Genomic DNA, 16,233 nt, shown 5'->3' on the forward strand with positions numbered 1-16,233 from the left:
ATTCCTCCTGACGGCTTTATGCCCTTTTGTGGAGGAGCCACTTGAGAGTCAGTGAGGGAGAGCGTTTTGCCCCTAGTTGCAGGTATGCAGTGATGGAGTCAGGACTTGAACACAGGTCAGTCTGACTTCAAAGCCTGACTTTTTGTCACTGTGCTATTCTGGGTTTTGGGGGATGAGGGAGGAGAATCTGTGGGTTCAGAAGTAAAAGAAAGGATGAAAAATTCTGAAAGTCAGATACGGGGAATGATCCTTTAGGGGGTTAACTGAACCAGCAGGACCTAAGTTGCTCACTCTTATCTCAGAGGCTCCCTTGGGCATGAATGTAGGAGGTTTCTAACTTCTGTCAGATAGGCCAATTAACTCCCAGAAACTGCACCTTTCTTGGGAAACCATGAAGAGAAGACACTGGAGCAGTTATATCAATCTAATATCAGTAGATAATTCTAGCATCTATCTGGATGAAGATCATATTTTTAAGCCAAGTATTAGATTATGTGGCCTAAAAATTATGTTTGTACCCGTCAGGATGGCAAAACAGAGTATGTATAATTGTATCATTATATCATGAGTCATGACATCTCTTAGTCAAGAATTACTTGTATGAGTTATCTGTTGCTGTGTAGCAGGATGATCACAACGTTGTGATTCAAAGCAAGGTGCATTTACTATTTCACAGTTTCTGTGGATTAAGAGTCCATGCATGGCTTAGCAGGGTCACCTGCAAAGCTGCAGTCAAGGTGTTGGCCAGGACTAGGTTCTCATTTAGGATTGACTGGGGAAAGATCTGCGTCCAAGCTCATGTGATTGTTGGCAGCACTCAGTTCCTTGAAGCCCTCCTTGAGCCAGTTTTTTTGCTGGCTATCAGTTGGAAGCCATCCTTAGTTTCTTGCTCTGTGGCCTCTTCATCATGATGGCTCACAGCATGGTGGCTTGCATCTTCAAAGCCAACATGACAGAATGTCTCCTAAACAGATGGACACTGCAATCTTATATTGTTTAATTACACACATGCAATCATATACATCCTGTCACCTTTGCCATATTATATTGGATAGAAGGAGATCACAAGCCCACACTCAAAGGGAAGGGATTAGGGAAGGGTGTGAACACCAGGAAGCAGGGATCATGGGAACCCCTGAGAGTCTGTCCACCGCATTGCTTTATATCTAGCATGCAGGACAGAGGGGGTCTTGGTAAGTGAAGTCCAGTGAGATTGGCTCTGAGTGTGGTGCCCCTCAGGACTTTGGCACTTTCTTGGGGATAATAGAGCAGAGGCAGCCATTCCTTTGGTCTGTTCAGGAAGATTTCCTGAGGGACGTAGGATTTTTGGAGCTGTCTGAACAATGGGAGAGAAGCATTCTGGTAGACTTCTAATGAAGGTTGTTTTAGATAGGTAGATTGAGAGGCTGCATTGAGATGGGAGTGAGAGGACTGAATTTATATTCTTTAAAAATGATTCCAAAATGTGGTCTCTGTGAGTCCACAAGTTATGCTGCTTCTTGGTCATGGGCCTAGCCTGCCCAGGTGACTTTCTTTCCTTCTTTTACAGGCATGGCAGTGTGGAGGGAGAATCGAGATCTTACCTTGCTACCGGATTGCTCACATAGAGACACCAAAAGCCCTATGCCTTGTATCTGAGTCTTCCCTTGAAGTGTAATGCTTTGCGGGTGGCTGAAATCTGGATGGATGACTACAAACACGTGGTATATTTGGCCTGGAACATACCTCTCCAGGTTTGTCATGGGATTGAACAGAATCAGGGAAGAACGAAGGAGGGGGGTGGCTGGTAACGGTAAGAAATGGGACAGATAGAGTGAAAGTGCTATCCCAGCCCTAAAAAATTAGCATAAAGTCCCCATGGTGCAATGAAAATGACACCTAACATTAATGTAGTAATACTATGCTCCAGGGAATCATTAATCATTGAGACACATCTATGAGATGGGTTTTGTTTTTATGCTTCTGTGTTTATAGATGAAGAAACCAAAGCACAGAGGGTTGAAAGGAATTTGTTTAAGGTAATAAAGTAATAAGCAGCAGAGATATGATTCAAACCAAGGAATCTTCTAGATTCTATGTTCTTCATGCATCATCTATACTGGGGGATTCCTTGTAGGGCAGGGCTGGACATCAGGAATTCACGGGACATGGCAGGTGGGATGTGGGATGGTGGGAGTAGGGACTGTAACCCTGCTGGATGCACACAGATGAGGACAGCCTTCTTGGCTAAGGCTAGCCACCTGAGGTTGACAGGGTATACTATCTTCTGTCCTTGAGCTGCGGCTCTGGGCTCAGTCATTCTTTCCCTTTGATTCCCCACAGATATCTCTTGTAGAAAATCTCCTTCAACCTCTAAATCTTGCTACCAGAATATTGCACTTTTTTTTAAAAAGATTTTATTTATTCATTTGACAGAGAGAGAGAGACAGCGAGAGATAGAACACAAGCAGGGGCAGTGGGAGAAGGAGAAGTAGGCCTCCCACTGAGCAAGGAGCCTGATGCGGGGTTCAATCCCAGGACCCTGGGACCATGACCTGAGCAGAAGGCAGATGCTTAACAACTGAGCCACCCAGGCGCCCCCAGAATATTGCTTTTGAAAGCCTTTTCTGGCTATCTGGAGTATTTTGTGCCTTACTGGTGCAAATATTATCTCAAATGGGAGCAATCTGTATTAGCTTGCTAATGAAGGGAAATAAACCCAAGTGGCCCTACTACACAGACCTTGCAAGTGCCTTTGAAGCCAGCAGAGATCACTAGGGTTCAAGCTCTTTTCACTTTCCCTGAAAAACTGTAATGATCAAGGTAACCTTCCAGGCTATCAGGAAAATGTTTCATTCCCTCATGTGTCATTCATACCCTTTGATGGAGTCAAGGATGTTACAAGGCACAGAAATGTTCCATGTTTTATTTATAGAACTCTGGAATCAATTTTGGAGACATTTCTTCCAGAATGGCACTCCGGAAGAAACTGAAATGTAACACTTTTGACTGGTATCTGAAGAATGTTTATCCAAACCTGAAGCCAATCCACAACATTGCGGGCTATGGAAGAGTACGTATCATGAAATCGCACCTCAGGTTTTAAATATTTGACTATGAAAGGCAATGGGATATGAATTACATGGCAGCTCAGAAAAGCATTTCCAAAATCCATCCTGCCCAGGCTTATCTTTCTACCCCCTAACTCCTTTCTCAGGTTTTTGTCCTTGGGCCCTCTCAGTGTACTTTCATCTCTTGCTCCCCAGACCTCGTCTCTTTTCCTTGTCTCTCCCTCTGGTTCCTTACTTTGCAAACTGCATCCCTAAATCTGACCTCTCAGTTTCTCAGCCAACCAGGGTATCTGGCCTGGATTCCCTTTTCTATATGTGCTGTGACAGTCTGAGGGGTGGGCGTTCCTAGGAAGGAGCATCACAGCAGGACCTCCTCCCAGCATTTGTCTAGTGCAAAGAAATGGCTCCCAAGATCCCAAACCCCTGCTTCCTTTTGGTTGGTAATTTCTGGCACCCTTGGAGTAGTGAGGAAATTGCACAACTTGGGGAGGCTTGAGGGCCCTCTTTCTCTGCCTCTTTCCAATGGTGTTTCTGTGTGTTTTGCCCTTTCAGATGAAAAACACATTGGATCAAAATATCTGCTTGGATCAGGGACTTGTTTCAGACAAAACTCCCATTATGTATTACTGTCACAAATACAGTCTGCAGGTATCTTCCACAATCTCTCCTGCCCTGGCAGGGTAAGTCTGTTATGGCTCAGCACCTGGCAACCCTTGCCAGATTCAGACTAAGTGTTAGATGATGGGAAGGCAGGAATGGAACATCCTGAGCAAAGGGTAAGGGTGAAATCCAAATCTGTCCTATAATTAAGCACTTCCAAGTCCATTCAAAAGATCATAGCTAGACAGATCCACTTAGGTCCAGGGAGCATAGGTAGAATATATGCTCTGTCCCATTCATTTGCAATGGTAATAATTTCATTGACAGTTACCTCAGGTCCCATCCTTTTTCCTTCCCTTCACTATCTCCACCATCCTCCCACCACTCCCTGTATGCCCTGGAAGGTATGCAGGTGATGCTACCTGTGGCTTCTTCTGTAGAGAAGAAAACAGGGGCTAGAGAAGAGAGAGGCTAAATGGAAGTCTCTCCATATAATAGAAGAGATCTGGCTTCGAGTGGATGATGCAGCCCAGGGACTTTTTCTCCTGAGAATATTCTCATCTATCTTGTTATTTTGCATATTGCCGTCACAGGAACTTTTGATGGTATGTAAGATAGCATTTCCACCTGACAAATGAAAACACTGAGACACAAAAACAGCCTGCTTGTCCAAGCTCACCAAACAAGACAGTGTCAAATTAAGATCTGGAAAGGTTTCTTGACAAGCCCATCGCTGGAGCTTATGATGACAGTTTCTGAAGGTCAAGGGTGTGTGTGTGCGTGTGTGTGTGTGTGTGTGTGTTTCAAAGATAATCTCCTTTGTCTAGGCAAGTCATGATTGTGTTGGAGCCCTTGTATGGAAGCAGGCAGACCAGTGCCCCCTCATGCCTGGTCTTCTTCCTAGAGTCAACTGGGGGTTGGGGAGAAAGAAGCGGAAGTGACTCTGTTACCCAGGAAAGTTCAGTGCTCCCTCATGGTGATTGAGTGCCTAGGGGACCCAAGAACAGTCTCATGCCCTCTATGAGGTCAAGGACCGCCTCACTGACTATATCCATGACAGTGTCCTTTGCTCTCTTTTAGAATGTCTACTATCACCTCACTGGGGAGCTCTATGTGGGACCCCTGATGGCAGAGGCATATACTGATGATCGCTGCCTGACAGACCCTGGCAATGGGGAGAAACCCACTTTAGAGCCATGTTCCAAGACAGCCCAAAACAGACAGCACATATATTGGGATTTTAAACCGGTGAGTCACACTTTTTTTTAATGGATAGGCATATTCAAATCTAGTCTGCGAGGTTCATATTTGACTTGATAGTTGTTTTAGAAGGACTGGCTTCATGGCAATGTGTAGGGAAAAGACTGGAAATGAAACTGGGCCTGAACGCTGAGTCTGTTGGCGAAGGTGGGTGGGTCATTAGTTTTATCATTCATGGTAACCAGAGAATCTGGAGCCCTGGGTTGAAATTTGATAGGGACTTTAATTTCATTATCAATTGACTAAGAACAGGGTAGAGGGAAACCGGCAGAATTCACAAGACAATGACATAAGGGATTTGACTGACTACTGCATTAAGTCACATTGGCAGAGGTGTGATGTCCTGATGAAGGGAGGCAATGCTCTGTCTGGGATGGTATCTCTGAGCATTTTGGTACTGTGTTAGGTGCAGGGGCTACATTTTAACAGATATGGATCAATCTAACTCATTTACTCCTAACTTAAAGCTAGTAACTCTTTTGAAAATCTTCTTTCCAGGAAAACATATATATGCACATATGTGCACAATTTTGCTTACAATTTCAGAGTGTTTTTGGAACCTAGATTTAGTCTTTTTGAACTAGCCAATATCAGAAGGAGGAGGAGGGTAAATTGCGTTTCTGCTCTCTGCTTCCTGCTCTATATGGAACTACATGTAATTCTATGAACGGCTATGCTCCCTCTTATCTTAGCCTTTTGTGTACCTATTGTTCCCTCTCCTCCCACCCCTTTTTACTGGGCCCACTACAAGATGTTCCTCTAGCGTTGGACATTGTCTTCTTTGAGAAGCCATCTGTGACTCCACAGGACGAGGATGAGTGATCCATAGTCTCAGGGCCCTTCCTACAGGTTTTATATCATGATGACATCTAAGTACCTCCTCCCTTGCTTCTTCTCATCACTATACTGTGAGCGGGAGGGCAGTGCCTGGGTGTTGTTGTTGCTGTTGTTGTTTTCTCTCTGGCATCCAGCACAGTGCCTAGAACATGGCAGGCACTCAACAAGTAATTGTAGAGCAAATGAAAGTTTGGCAAATCTAAAGGAACTAGCTTAGAGACATGAACCTAGAGAAAAGATGATGCTGATTTCATGAGGAAGAGGAATTAGATTTGTTCAGTGTCTACAGGAGGGCATAACTGAGACCAGTGACTGGAGATCAAGGAAGCAGAGTTCAACTTAACATAAGGGCAGAGGAGGGCTTTCTAATAACCTGACAGCTTAAGCTATCCTACAGAATAATGGGCTGCCTAGCAAGGTGGTGAGCTTTCTGTCAATGGCAGTCACCAAGCAGAGTATTTTGACAGGCAGGCCCAGTGTACTAAATGTGAGTTTTTAATGTCCTTAACAGTATCTATTTTTTTTGTGCAGAAAATACTATCACAGGTTTACTTTAGTTTAAAAAATTAATATATTTATTTAAGTTATAAATTAAAGAACTATAGTTTTTCTTTAAGCTTTTACATTCAGCTTATAAATCTTATTATTTTATTTAAAAACCTAGTAGGTTTTAACAATCACTTTTTTTTCCATTTCCAATCTGTATGACTTTTATTTGTTTTTCTTGTCATATTACATTAGCTAGAATTTCGAGTACTATGTTGAATAAAAATGGTGAGAATGGATGTCTTTACTTTGTTCCCAAATGCAGGGGGAAAGCATTGAGTCTTCCATCATTGCATATACATTAGCTGTAGGTTTTTTATAGATGTTCCTTTTCAAATTGAAGTAATTTACCTGAATTCTAACTTGCATAGAAATATATTTATTGTGAGTGTGAGCTGGATTTCGTCAAATGGTTTTCCTTTGTCAATTGATATGATCATGTTTCTTCTTCTTTAGTTTGCTGATATGATGGATTACACTGATTAATTTTCTAATGTTGAAACACCCTGGTGTGCCAGGAATAAATCATACTTACTCATGGTGTACACTTCTTTTCTTTTTTTTTATTATATTATGTTAGTCACCATACAGTACAGCCCTGGTTTTTGATGTAAAGTTCCATAACTCATTACTTGCTTATAACACCCAGTGCTCCATGCAATACGTGCCCTTCTTAATATCCATCACTGGCCTATTCCATTCCCCCAACCCCTTCCCCTCTGAAGCCCTCAGTTTGTTTCCCAGAGTCATATCTCTCATGGTTCATTCATACTTTATTGGATTTGGTTTGCTTGTATGTTGTTCAAGATTTTTGTTTCTAAATTCATTAGAGGTTATGACCTGCAGCTTTTTTCTTTTTTTATTTTTGATACTGTCTTATTTTTAATATCCACCAATACTGGCCTCATAAAGTGAGCTAGGAGGTATTTCCTCTTTCTAATTGATAAAATTTGTCCTGTTAACAAAAATTTAGAATAGATCAGTTTTTGAAAGAGGCATTTCTGGAAGAGATTTTCTGGAAGAGATCGTCTTGAATTGGTGTTAATCCTTCTTTAAATGCTTAGTATAATTCTCCAGTGGAACCATATGGGCTTGGAGGTTTCTTTTCCAGGGGCTTTTAAACCATGAATTAAAATATTTTAAAACTCTTGTGTGTACCCCACAAATTCCTGCCTGTACTCAAAACTATCAGCACAATCCCCTGAGCCTGAAGCCAGTTTCAGTGAGCCTGGTTTCCACTCTGGAGCACCCAAGAATGGACGCTTTGATCCTTGCACACTTCCTGCATTCAGACCTGACAGCTTTCTAGGCCTGTGTGCACAGGGGATGTGCCAGCCTGGCAGGCCATCTTCCCGGGGCTCAAACTGAAAAAAAAAAGTTTTTTTAAAAGATTTTATTTATTCATTTGTCAGCGAGAGAGAGTGAGAAAGCACAGACAAGGAGAACTGCAGGCAGAGGGAAAAGCAGACAGAGTGAGAAGCACGTTCCCTGCTGAGCAAGGAGCCTGATGCAGGACTCAATCCCAGGACCCTGGGATCATGACCTGAGCTGAAGGTAGACACTTCAGCTGACTGAACCACCCCGGCACCCCAAATTGAAAATTTTTTTAATGGTTCAGGACTATTCAGATCATTTATTTTATGTTGATTTAATTTCAGCGGTTTATGGTTTTTGAGGAATTGGTCCATTTCTTCAAATTTATGAGTGTAAAGTTATTTGCAATAGTGAATTAATTTATTTATTTATACAAATTACATTAAATTAGTTTCAAGCATATAACATAATATACCTAATTTATGCATATATTGCAAAATGATTGCCACAATAAGTCTAGTTAGCATCCATCACCACACATAGTTACAAAAACCTTTTTTTCTTGTGATGAGAACTTTTATTTTTTTAATTTTTTAAGAAGATTTTATTTATTTATTTGAGAAACAGAGACAGACAGAGAGAGAGCATGAGCAGGGGAGAGGCAGAGGGAGAAGCAGACTCCCTGCTGAGCTGGGAGCCTGACGTGGGGCTCCATCCCAGAACTCTGGGATCACTACCTGAGCTGAAGGCAGGCGCTTAACCATCTGAGCCACCCAGGTGACCCGAGAACTTTTAAAATCTACTTTCTTAGCAACTTTAAAGGGGACTTTACAATTTAATAAATTCCCTTAAACATTACATACTGTATTTATAAATTTAATAAACTAAATTTTCTTTCTTAAAAATGTCAATTATCTGATTTTAAATTGATGATTCTTAAATTCTAATATATGTTTCAAAAGTGTTTGCAATTTGGTAAGATTTCACAAACTTAATTATTCAATTACACATTTTTAAATTGGTATTACAAGGTTAATCTGCAAGTAAATTTTTTAAAAACATAGCAGGTACTTAAAAATAGTAACTGTACACAGAATCTTTAACAAATACTATTTGTTTGATTCCTTTAACATCTTTATTTGATCCTAAATCTCCTGGGAATTAAACATACTAGTGATACTAAAGAAAAAATTATAACATCCCAAACATTTTGAGGTTTGCCTTTCCAGGAAAATTTTGGAAAGATCACTTTCTCAGCTGGCTGAGGTTGCTGATATAGATTCTGGCTGGGTGTGAGGTCTGGAGCTGCGGGACATGCAGGGGAGTTCTGCCCACCACTCTGATGTCTAAAGCAGGTCCCTTTTTAGGTCATGGTGTCAAGAAGACCAGAAGTTGAAGAGGGAAGTGATCATGTAGCTCATGAGTCGACTCATTCTATCTAAGCCTTTCCTACCCACCTTATCTCAGGACCACAGTTCTCTTAGGTAAGAAAGTGACAGTTGATGGAATGGCCCTTTGTGCTCTGTTTGCTTTGCAGACATAACTTACACATTCATTCTATTAAAAAGCTACCAAAGTTATTTTCCAGAATTGAGAGGGAGATAAGACTTGATAAGCCTTTTGTCTTCTTCCAATACCATGATTCATGGTTTTAGCTAACCAGAGGAGGTATGACTTCTGAAAGCCACAAGAGAGATGGCATCAGTGACTGCAAAGGGACCCAATTTGAAGAGATAAGGCCCTTTTGACCTCTGGACTTTGAAAGGAGGAGTAGAGTTGAGAGTAGAGATGTAGGTAGCAGGAGAGATGGGGTAAAGGTCATCATGAGGAAGTCTTCCAGGTTGAGTTACACAAAGAAGAGCTCTGGGAGAGGCAGTGAGAATGAGGAGACCATACACAGTCAGGGTTCGAGAAACAAAAAAGAAGAGAAACCTGGGGGAACGGTGTCACACTAGTGAGCACAGTTGCAGAAAGCAGTTTAGCTCTCTGTATGGAAAACCCTGACACTAGTCACAGCCCCCACATCAACTATGACCCTTTTAAGGTGCTCATTTTCTTTTCTTTTTTTTTAATGATTTTTTTTATTATATTATGTTAATCACCATACAGTACATCCCCGGATTGCGATGTAAAGTTTGATGCTTCATTAGTTGCGTATAAACACCCAGTGCACCATGCAATACGTGCCCTCCTTACTACCCATCACCAGACTATCCCATTCCCCCACCCCCCTCCCCTCTGAAGTCTTCAGTTTGTTTCTCATAGTCCATAGTCTCTCATGTTTCATTCCCCCTTCTGATTACCCCCCCTTTCTTTATCCCTTTCTTCCCCTACCGATCATCCTAGTTCTTATGTTCCATAGATGAGAGAAATCATATGATAATTGTCTTTCTCTGCTTGACTTATTTCACTTAGCATTATCTCCTCCAGTGCCGTCCATGTTGCAGCAAATGTTGAGAATTCGTTCTTTCTGATAGCTGAGTAATATTCCATTGTATATATGGACCACAGCTTCTTAATCCAGTCATCTGTTGAAGGGCATCTCGGCTCCTTCCATGATTTGGCTATTGTGGACAATGCAGCTATGAACATTGGGGTGCATATGGCCCTTCTCTTTACTACGTCTGTATCTTTGGGGTAAACACCCAGTAGTGCAATGGCTGGGTCATAGGGTAGTTCAATTTTTAACTTTTTAAGGGACCTCCACACTGTTTTCCAGAGTGGCTGTACCAACTTGCATTCCCACCAACAATGTAGGAGGGATCCCCTTTCTCCACATCCTCTCCAACAATTGTTGTTTCTTGCCTTGTCTATCTTTGCCATTCTAACTGGCGTAAGGTGGTATCTCAGTGTGGTTTTGATTTGAATTTCCCTGATGGCTAATGATTTTGAACATTTTTTCATGTGTCTGTTAGCCATTTGTATGTCTTCATTGGAAAAGTGTCTGTTCATATCTTCTGCCCATTTTATGATTTGTTTATTTGTTTCTCGTGTATTGAGTTTGAGAAGTTCTTTGTAGATCTTGGATACCAGTCCTTTATCTGTGGTGTCCTTTGCAAATATATTCTCCCATTCCGTGGGCTGTCTCTTAGTTTTTTTGACTGTTTCCTTGGCTGTGCAGAAGCTCTTTATCCTGATAAAGTCCCATAAGTTCATTTTATCTTTTATTTCTCTTGCCTTTGGAGATGTGTCGTGAAAAAGGTTGCTCTGGCCGATGTCATAGAAGTTGTTGCCTATGTTCTCCTCTAGAATTTTGATGGATTCCTGTCTCACATTGAGGTCTTTCATCCATTTGGAGTTTATTTTTGTGTATGGTGTGAGAGAGTGGTCAAGTTTCATTCTTTTGCATGTAGCTGTCCAATTTTCCCAGCATAAGGTGCTCATTTTCTTTTAAGACAATATTTTAAAGAATAATATAGAATGTGGGTCAAAATTAATATGGAAAATATCTTAATATTTATCATAGCAAAATATTAGGAAAAATTAGATACCCAACAGTCGGGGAGTTTTTTGTTCATCCCCTGAGTATTGAACTGAATATTTTATAGTCATTCAAATTATATCCTCAAAAAGTATATTTTCAAAAATTAATGAAATTGAAAAATGCACGTGAGATATTAAATCATGATCTTAAACTTAAAAAGCAGGGTATACAAACTATATATACAATGTTATTCTATTACAAATGCTTCTAATTCTGGAAATATGCTTTTTTCAAATTAAAAGAAAGAGCATATAATCCTTCTGTGGAAGTAGAAAATAAACAAAACCACAAATTCTTTAAAAACTGGCAGGCAACACCCCCAAATAAAAACCAAACCAAAAATGTATAAGATCCAGATGAACACAATGCAAAGGAAACCAGAGAAGAGTCTGAAGAAGGTATAAAGAATACTTCCAAAAGACAAGTCACATGGGGGCGCCTGGGTGGTGCAGTGGTTAAGTATCTGCCTTTGGCTCAGGGCGTGATCCTGGCGTTATGGGGTTGAGCCCCACATCAGGCTCTTCTGCTACCAGCCTGCTTCTTCCTCTCCCACTCCCCCTGCTTGTGCTCCCTCTCTTGCTGGCTGTCTCTATCTCTGTTGAATAAATAAATAAAATCTTTAAAAAAAAAGACAAGTCACATGGAAGTGGAGAGAAAATAGAAAAAAAAAAGGGTCACTGACTTTATCTAAAAAATCACAATAGATTAGCATAGTCAAGATTTATTGAGTACCTATAATGTACAGGCACTATCTAATTTAATCCTTACATAAATCTTTTAAGAGAAATATTATCATTAGCTCTACTTTACTTACAAAGTTTCTAAACCACAGAGAAGTAAAATAACAGAACCAAGGTCACACAGCAGATTTAATGTCCAGATTCAAACACAGAATCTTATCCACTGTTGTTATCACTTCATGGCTTGGGAAGTTTGATTTTGAAAGGGAGAAAAGCACTGAATTTTGGTTAAAAAGGATGGTAGGAAAAAAAAAGAGGATGGTAGAGTTAAGGGTTCTTTTCCCCCTCTGATATTGAGACATTTGGGTATATTTAAATTCAGTAGAAAAGGAATCTGTCCAGAGGGAGAAACGAAAGAACGATGTTAAACAGGAAGAGCATTTCTCTGGCGTCCACATCAGAGCACAGGGGCTACTAGCAGTAGAGACAGAGGCAGTGCAGCTCCTTTGAGACCACCCACAAACAGTGTCCTGAGGGTCTCTCATGGCACTTGGGGAAGGGCTAGCCTAGCTGGCAATGTGATCTCAACAAAGTGGAAAAAAAAAGGCATTTAGTGTAAGTGAGCATTAAGGGGTGGGAATAAGGGATAAAGAGTGCTGAGGAGGTCTGGAAAAGTAACCCTAAAGAGTAAGCCAAGTTTTAAGCCAGACTGCTGTAGGCACATTTGTGGCCAGGCCTGCTTGGTTGGTGGACCCTCTCCAAGAGCACACTGTGGGCTACAGGCAGGGCCCACAGAAAGGAGCAGTGGAGGTGACAGGAGGAGTTCAAGAACCAGGGGAGCCTGCGTGACTGCCTACATTGGGGAGGTGCACCCAGGGGAGTTCAGTGTGGGCAGGGAAGGCAAGTTTAGGGAAGCAGGGTTGGCGGGGGGGGGTGCATTTTGTGATGAAAAGAAATCAGAGGGAGCAGGATTTGGACATAATGCTGCAGTCCTGCTTGGTGTTAAAATGCTTGGTGGTAGGTTCCAAAATGGGACGGTGAGATCAGGGTCTCTCACTAGACATTCAAATGGAGGCTGTTAACTCAGGATGACAGCAGCGGGTAGGGTGTATAAAGGGAAAACAACTTCACCGAGGCACTGAAATAGATTCTGTGAGTGATTCTTGCAAAGGGGTGGAGAGGGGTGTAGGGAATGGGAGGGCTAGGAGATGTGGACAGGACCAGGACAGATAGCACAATGATAGTTGTTGAGCCACAGATATGAGGAAAGAGCTCAGGGGGCTGAAGGTGGCACATAGGAACAAGGAGAAGGATGACTCTTCCTCTCCTTTCCCCATTAGAATGGGAAGAGGCAGAGATGTACTAATTTACTGCACATCTTTCATGTTAGGCACAAGATGCTCAATAAATATTAACCAATTAATTTAATTCAATTAATATTAATTTTACCCTAATATTAACTATAAACCCATTTTACAGATGAGGAAATTGAGACTTAGGCTAAGTAATTTGCCTAAGGCCCTCTGCTATTTGTGGTGGAGTAGGGATTTGGCCCAGACTCTTTGGCTCCTAAGCCCATAATGTTTCCAGTAGTAAACGTTGGTGAAGCCCCCAGGACAGAACAGGTAGGAACTGCCCCACCTTCCCCCCAAAGAGAAAATAGGCTGAGTTGCCTGAATGTAGCTTCTGCTCCTTTGGCCACCAAGCCTCACGGAGGAGGGAGGGAGAATCCTGATGGGTTTCATGGGCTCAGGGGTGAAGATGTGGAAAGGAAGGCCAAGTAGAGAAGGCTCTCTCCAAGATGTGTCATGTCTAGACAGTTACACTGCCCTGATGCTTCAACCTCATGAGAGGTGGATGATAACAGAAACCCAGCACAGCCTTGCTTACTCCTAGTTCTGTGGTTCTTCTGCCATGGTACTAGTAGAGAAAACACTGGGTTGTCTAACTCTACCCTTCATTTCTCCTGTGGATGACTGGCAGAAGATTGAGGGACCCTTCAAGCATGCCACTGAGCACAGCAGGAAGAGCAGGAGCAGGGGAGATGAGGGCATGTTCAATGCCTTGACTCTGTCTCTTCTCCCATCCAGGGAAGTGCTTGTCATGAACAGAGTCACCAAGCGATGTCTGGAGATGAAGAAAGACACTTGGAGCATCTACGTGCATGTGGTCCAGACCTGCACCACACAAGCGTGGACAATACAGTATACCATGCAAAACTGGGGATCAAACTAACATCCAGTGATCTTCAGAGAGCCTGGATTTGGGTACCAGTTCTTGCCACTGGAATGGCTTCTACTCCTAATGCTGCTCAAAGTGGGAGAGGGTGAGATCAAGAAAGTAGGCGTGTACATTTACTGACTTTGGCCTGCAACACACAGGATGTGGGGAGATGAGGTCCATGCATGTGTCAGGATGTCCAGGCTGGAGATGGGTGAGGAAACTCTCCCCCAGTTTCCCTTGGAAAGTCATGATATATATCAAATGCCATTATTGGAAACTCCTTGAAATAAACACCATCATCTGGCTGCTTTGTGGGGACAGAACTAGGAGGGTGGAAGTCTATCGTTGACTTCTGCCAACACTGTTTAGTCTTCATTCCTGACAACCACAATTGCCATCTGCCCCACACATCCTCCTCCAGCCATCTGCTCAGAGACTCCCCAGACAGCCTTGGGGCTGCTCCATGGGAGAGGCTGGGTCATCTTCAGGCTGGAAGCATGACAATGATTCAGGTGACACCAGTTCTCTGAAGGTGTGTTGCCCCTGCTGTTCCCCTTTTCTGAACTGTCCTGAAAGATGCAGCAAATAGAAAAGTAATCTTCAAAAATTCCTCCATCAACCCCCCCACACACAGCAGTTTTATTTGGTTTACTCAATCTCTCCCATACCAAAGATATTCTGGAGGCTGAGGGTAGGACAGAACCTATCTTCACCAATCCCAGCTCTGCATAGAAAATGGTAGAAAAGTCCAAGTCCATCTGAGTCTTTAAGTAGCTTATAACACTTACTAGACTTTATTACCTATTTCCTTCTATTTTCCCTGCAAATTATGGAGAAATGGAGGCTTGAAACAGAGAGGCATCACTTAATGGGACACAAAGAAGGAATTGTAGGCACAAACTTAAAACCAAGGGTCCTTACTGCTGTCTGCTGGATAAATACTTTCCTCTAGTTGGTAAATTTGGAAGATATGTCTACTGATGACAATTTTGGCAAGGTCCTGGTGATTGGTGGGAGTGGGCACCATGGTAGGAGAGGAGATAGGATGTTCATGTGTATGTTGTATTGTGGGCTCACCTTTCAGGGATGTGCAAACTGGTCCCTTCCTTAAAACGGTCACCTTTTCCTTTTAGTTTTATGTCAGTGCTACTTGGGTATGATTCTAGGAATAATTAGGCTTCCTTTAGGCATTAGGCAGACAAGACACTGATAATTTAGTACAGAATTATATCAGCTATATTTTTTTTAAAGTAAGCTTTTAGAAATGCATAAGTCATAAGTGTACAGCTTGATAAAATTTTCACAGTGACCAAATCCATATCAAGAACTAAAACATTACCATGGGTAAGATTTTACGATGAAAAAATTAAGTAACAGGATAAATGTTAAGCAAATGTATAACTTCTAGTTTCTTCATAGCAAATTGAAGGGAAAATGCAATTCACAGAAAAGCTTTTTTTTTTAAAGCTTGTACCTATTAGAAAAATGGGCAAAAAATGGGCACTATCCTTAAACATACAAAAAGATGTTTAATCTCCCTCAGAGAAATGCAAATTAAGATGGCACTGAGATCATTTTTCACTTAAATAGGTGAAACACATTCTGTTGGCAAGGTTGTGGGAAACAGGTAATCTCATATGTTGATAATAGGGATGTAAACTGGTACAATCATTTTGGAGAGATATTTGGCAGTATTTAAAAATATCATAGGGGCACCTGGATGGCTCAGTTGGTTAAGTGTCTGACTCTTGATTTTGGCTCAGGTCATGATCTCAGGGTCCTGAGATCAAGCCTCAGGTGGTGCTCCACTCTCAGCAGGGAATCTGCTTGAGATTGTCTTCCTCTCCTTCTGCCCCTGCCCCCCCACTCATGTGCATGTGCTCATTCTCTCTCTTTCAAATAAATAAATAAATCTTAAAAATACACTATATGTGCATTTTCTTATTTGTGCAATTCTACCCTGAGAAATTCACCTCCAAAAATAAGAAAATACTTATGTATAAATTATTTGCAGTATTGGATTTAATTGTAAAACGCTGGAAATGAACTATAACGTTCAAACATCAGCGAGTGGTTGAATACATCCATGCAATGGAGTACTATGTTGCTATGGAAAGGAACTAGGAACATTTCTTTGAACTGATATGGAATGATTTCCAGTGTCAAAAAAAGGAAAATCATATTTATAGCTTGTACCTTTTATGTAAGAGATAAGGGGGAAATATACATGTATCTGTTC

At 41.7% G+C, this 16,233-nt stretch overlaps 1 protein-coding gene across 1 annotated transcript in view; it reads left to right on the forward strand.

Annotated features, from left to right (window-relative positions):
- GALNT8 (polypeptide N-acetylgalactosaminyltransferase 8) overlaps positions 1-14,215 on the forward strand; it is a 49,986-nt gene extending 35,771 nt beyond the window's left edge. Inside the window, 6 exon segments of the mRNA XM_002920448.2 lie at positions 1,550-1,605; positions 1,607-1,733; positions 2,915-3,052; positions 3,603-3,698; positions 4,731-4,902; positions 13,867-14,215. Coding sequence (XP_002920494.1) covers positions 1,550-1,605; positions 1,607-1,733; positions 2,915-3,052; positions 3,603-3,698; positions 4,731-4,902; positions 13,867-14,006 — 729 coding nt within the window. The 3' untranslated portion in view covers positions 14,007-14,215.
- The last annotated feature ends 2,018 nt before the right edge of the window (positions 14,216-16,233 follow it).

This window comes from Ailuropoda melanoleuca, chromosome 16 (assembly GCF_002007445.2).
Source record: "Ailuropoda melanoleuca isolate Jingjing chromosome 16, ASM200744v2, whole genome shotgun sequence".
NCBI classification, from domain to species: Eukaryota; Metazoa; Chordata; class Mammalia; order Carnivora; family Ursidae; genus Ailuropoda; species Ailuropoda melanoleuca.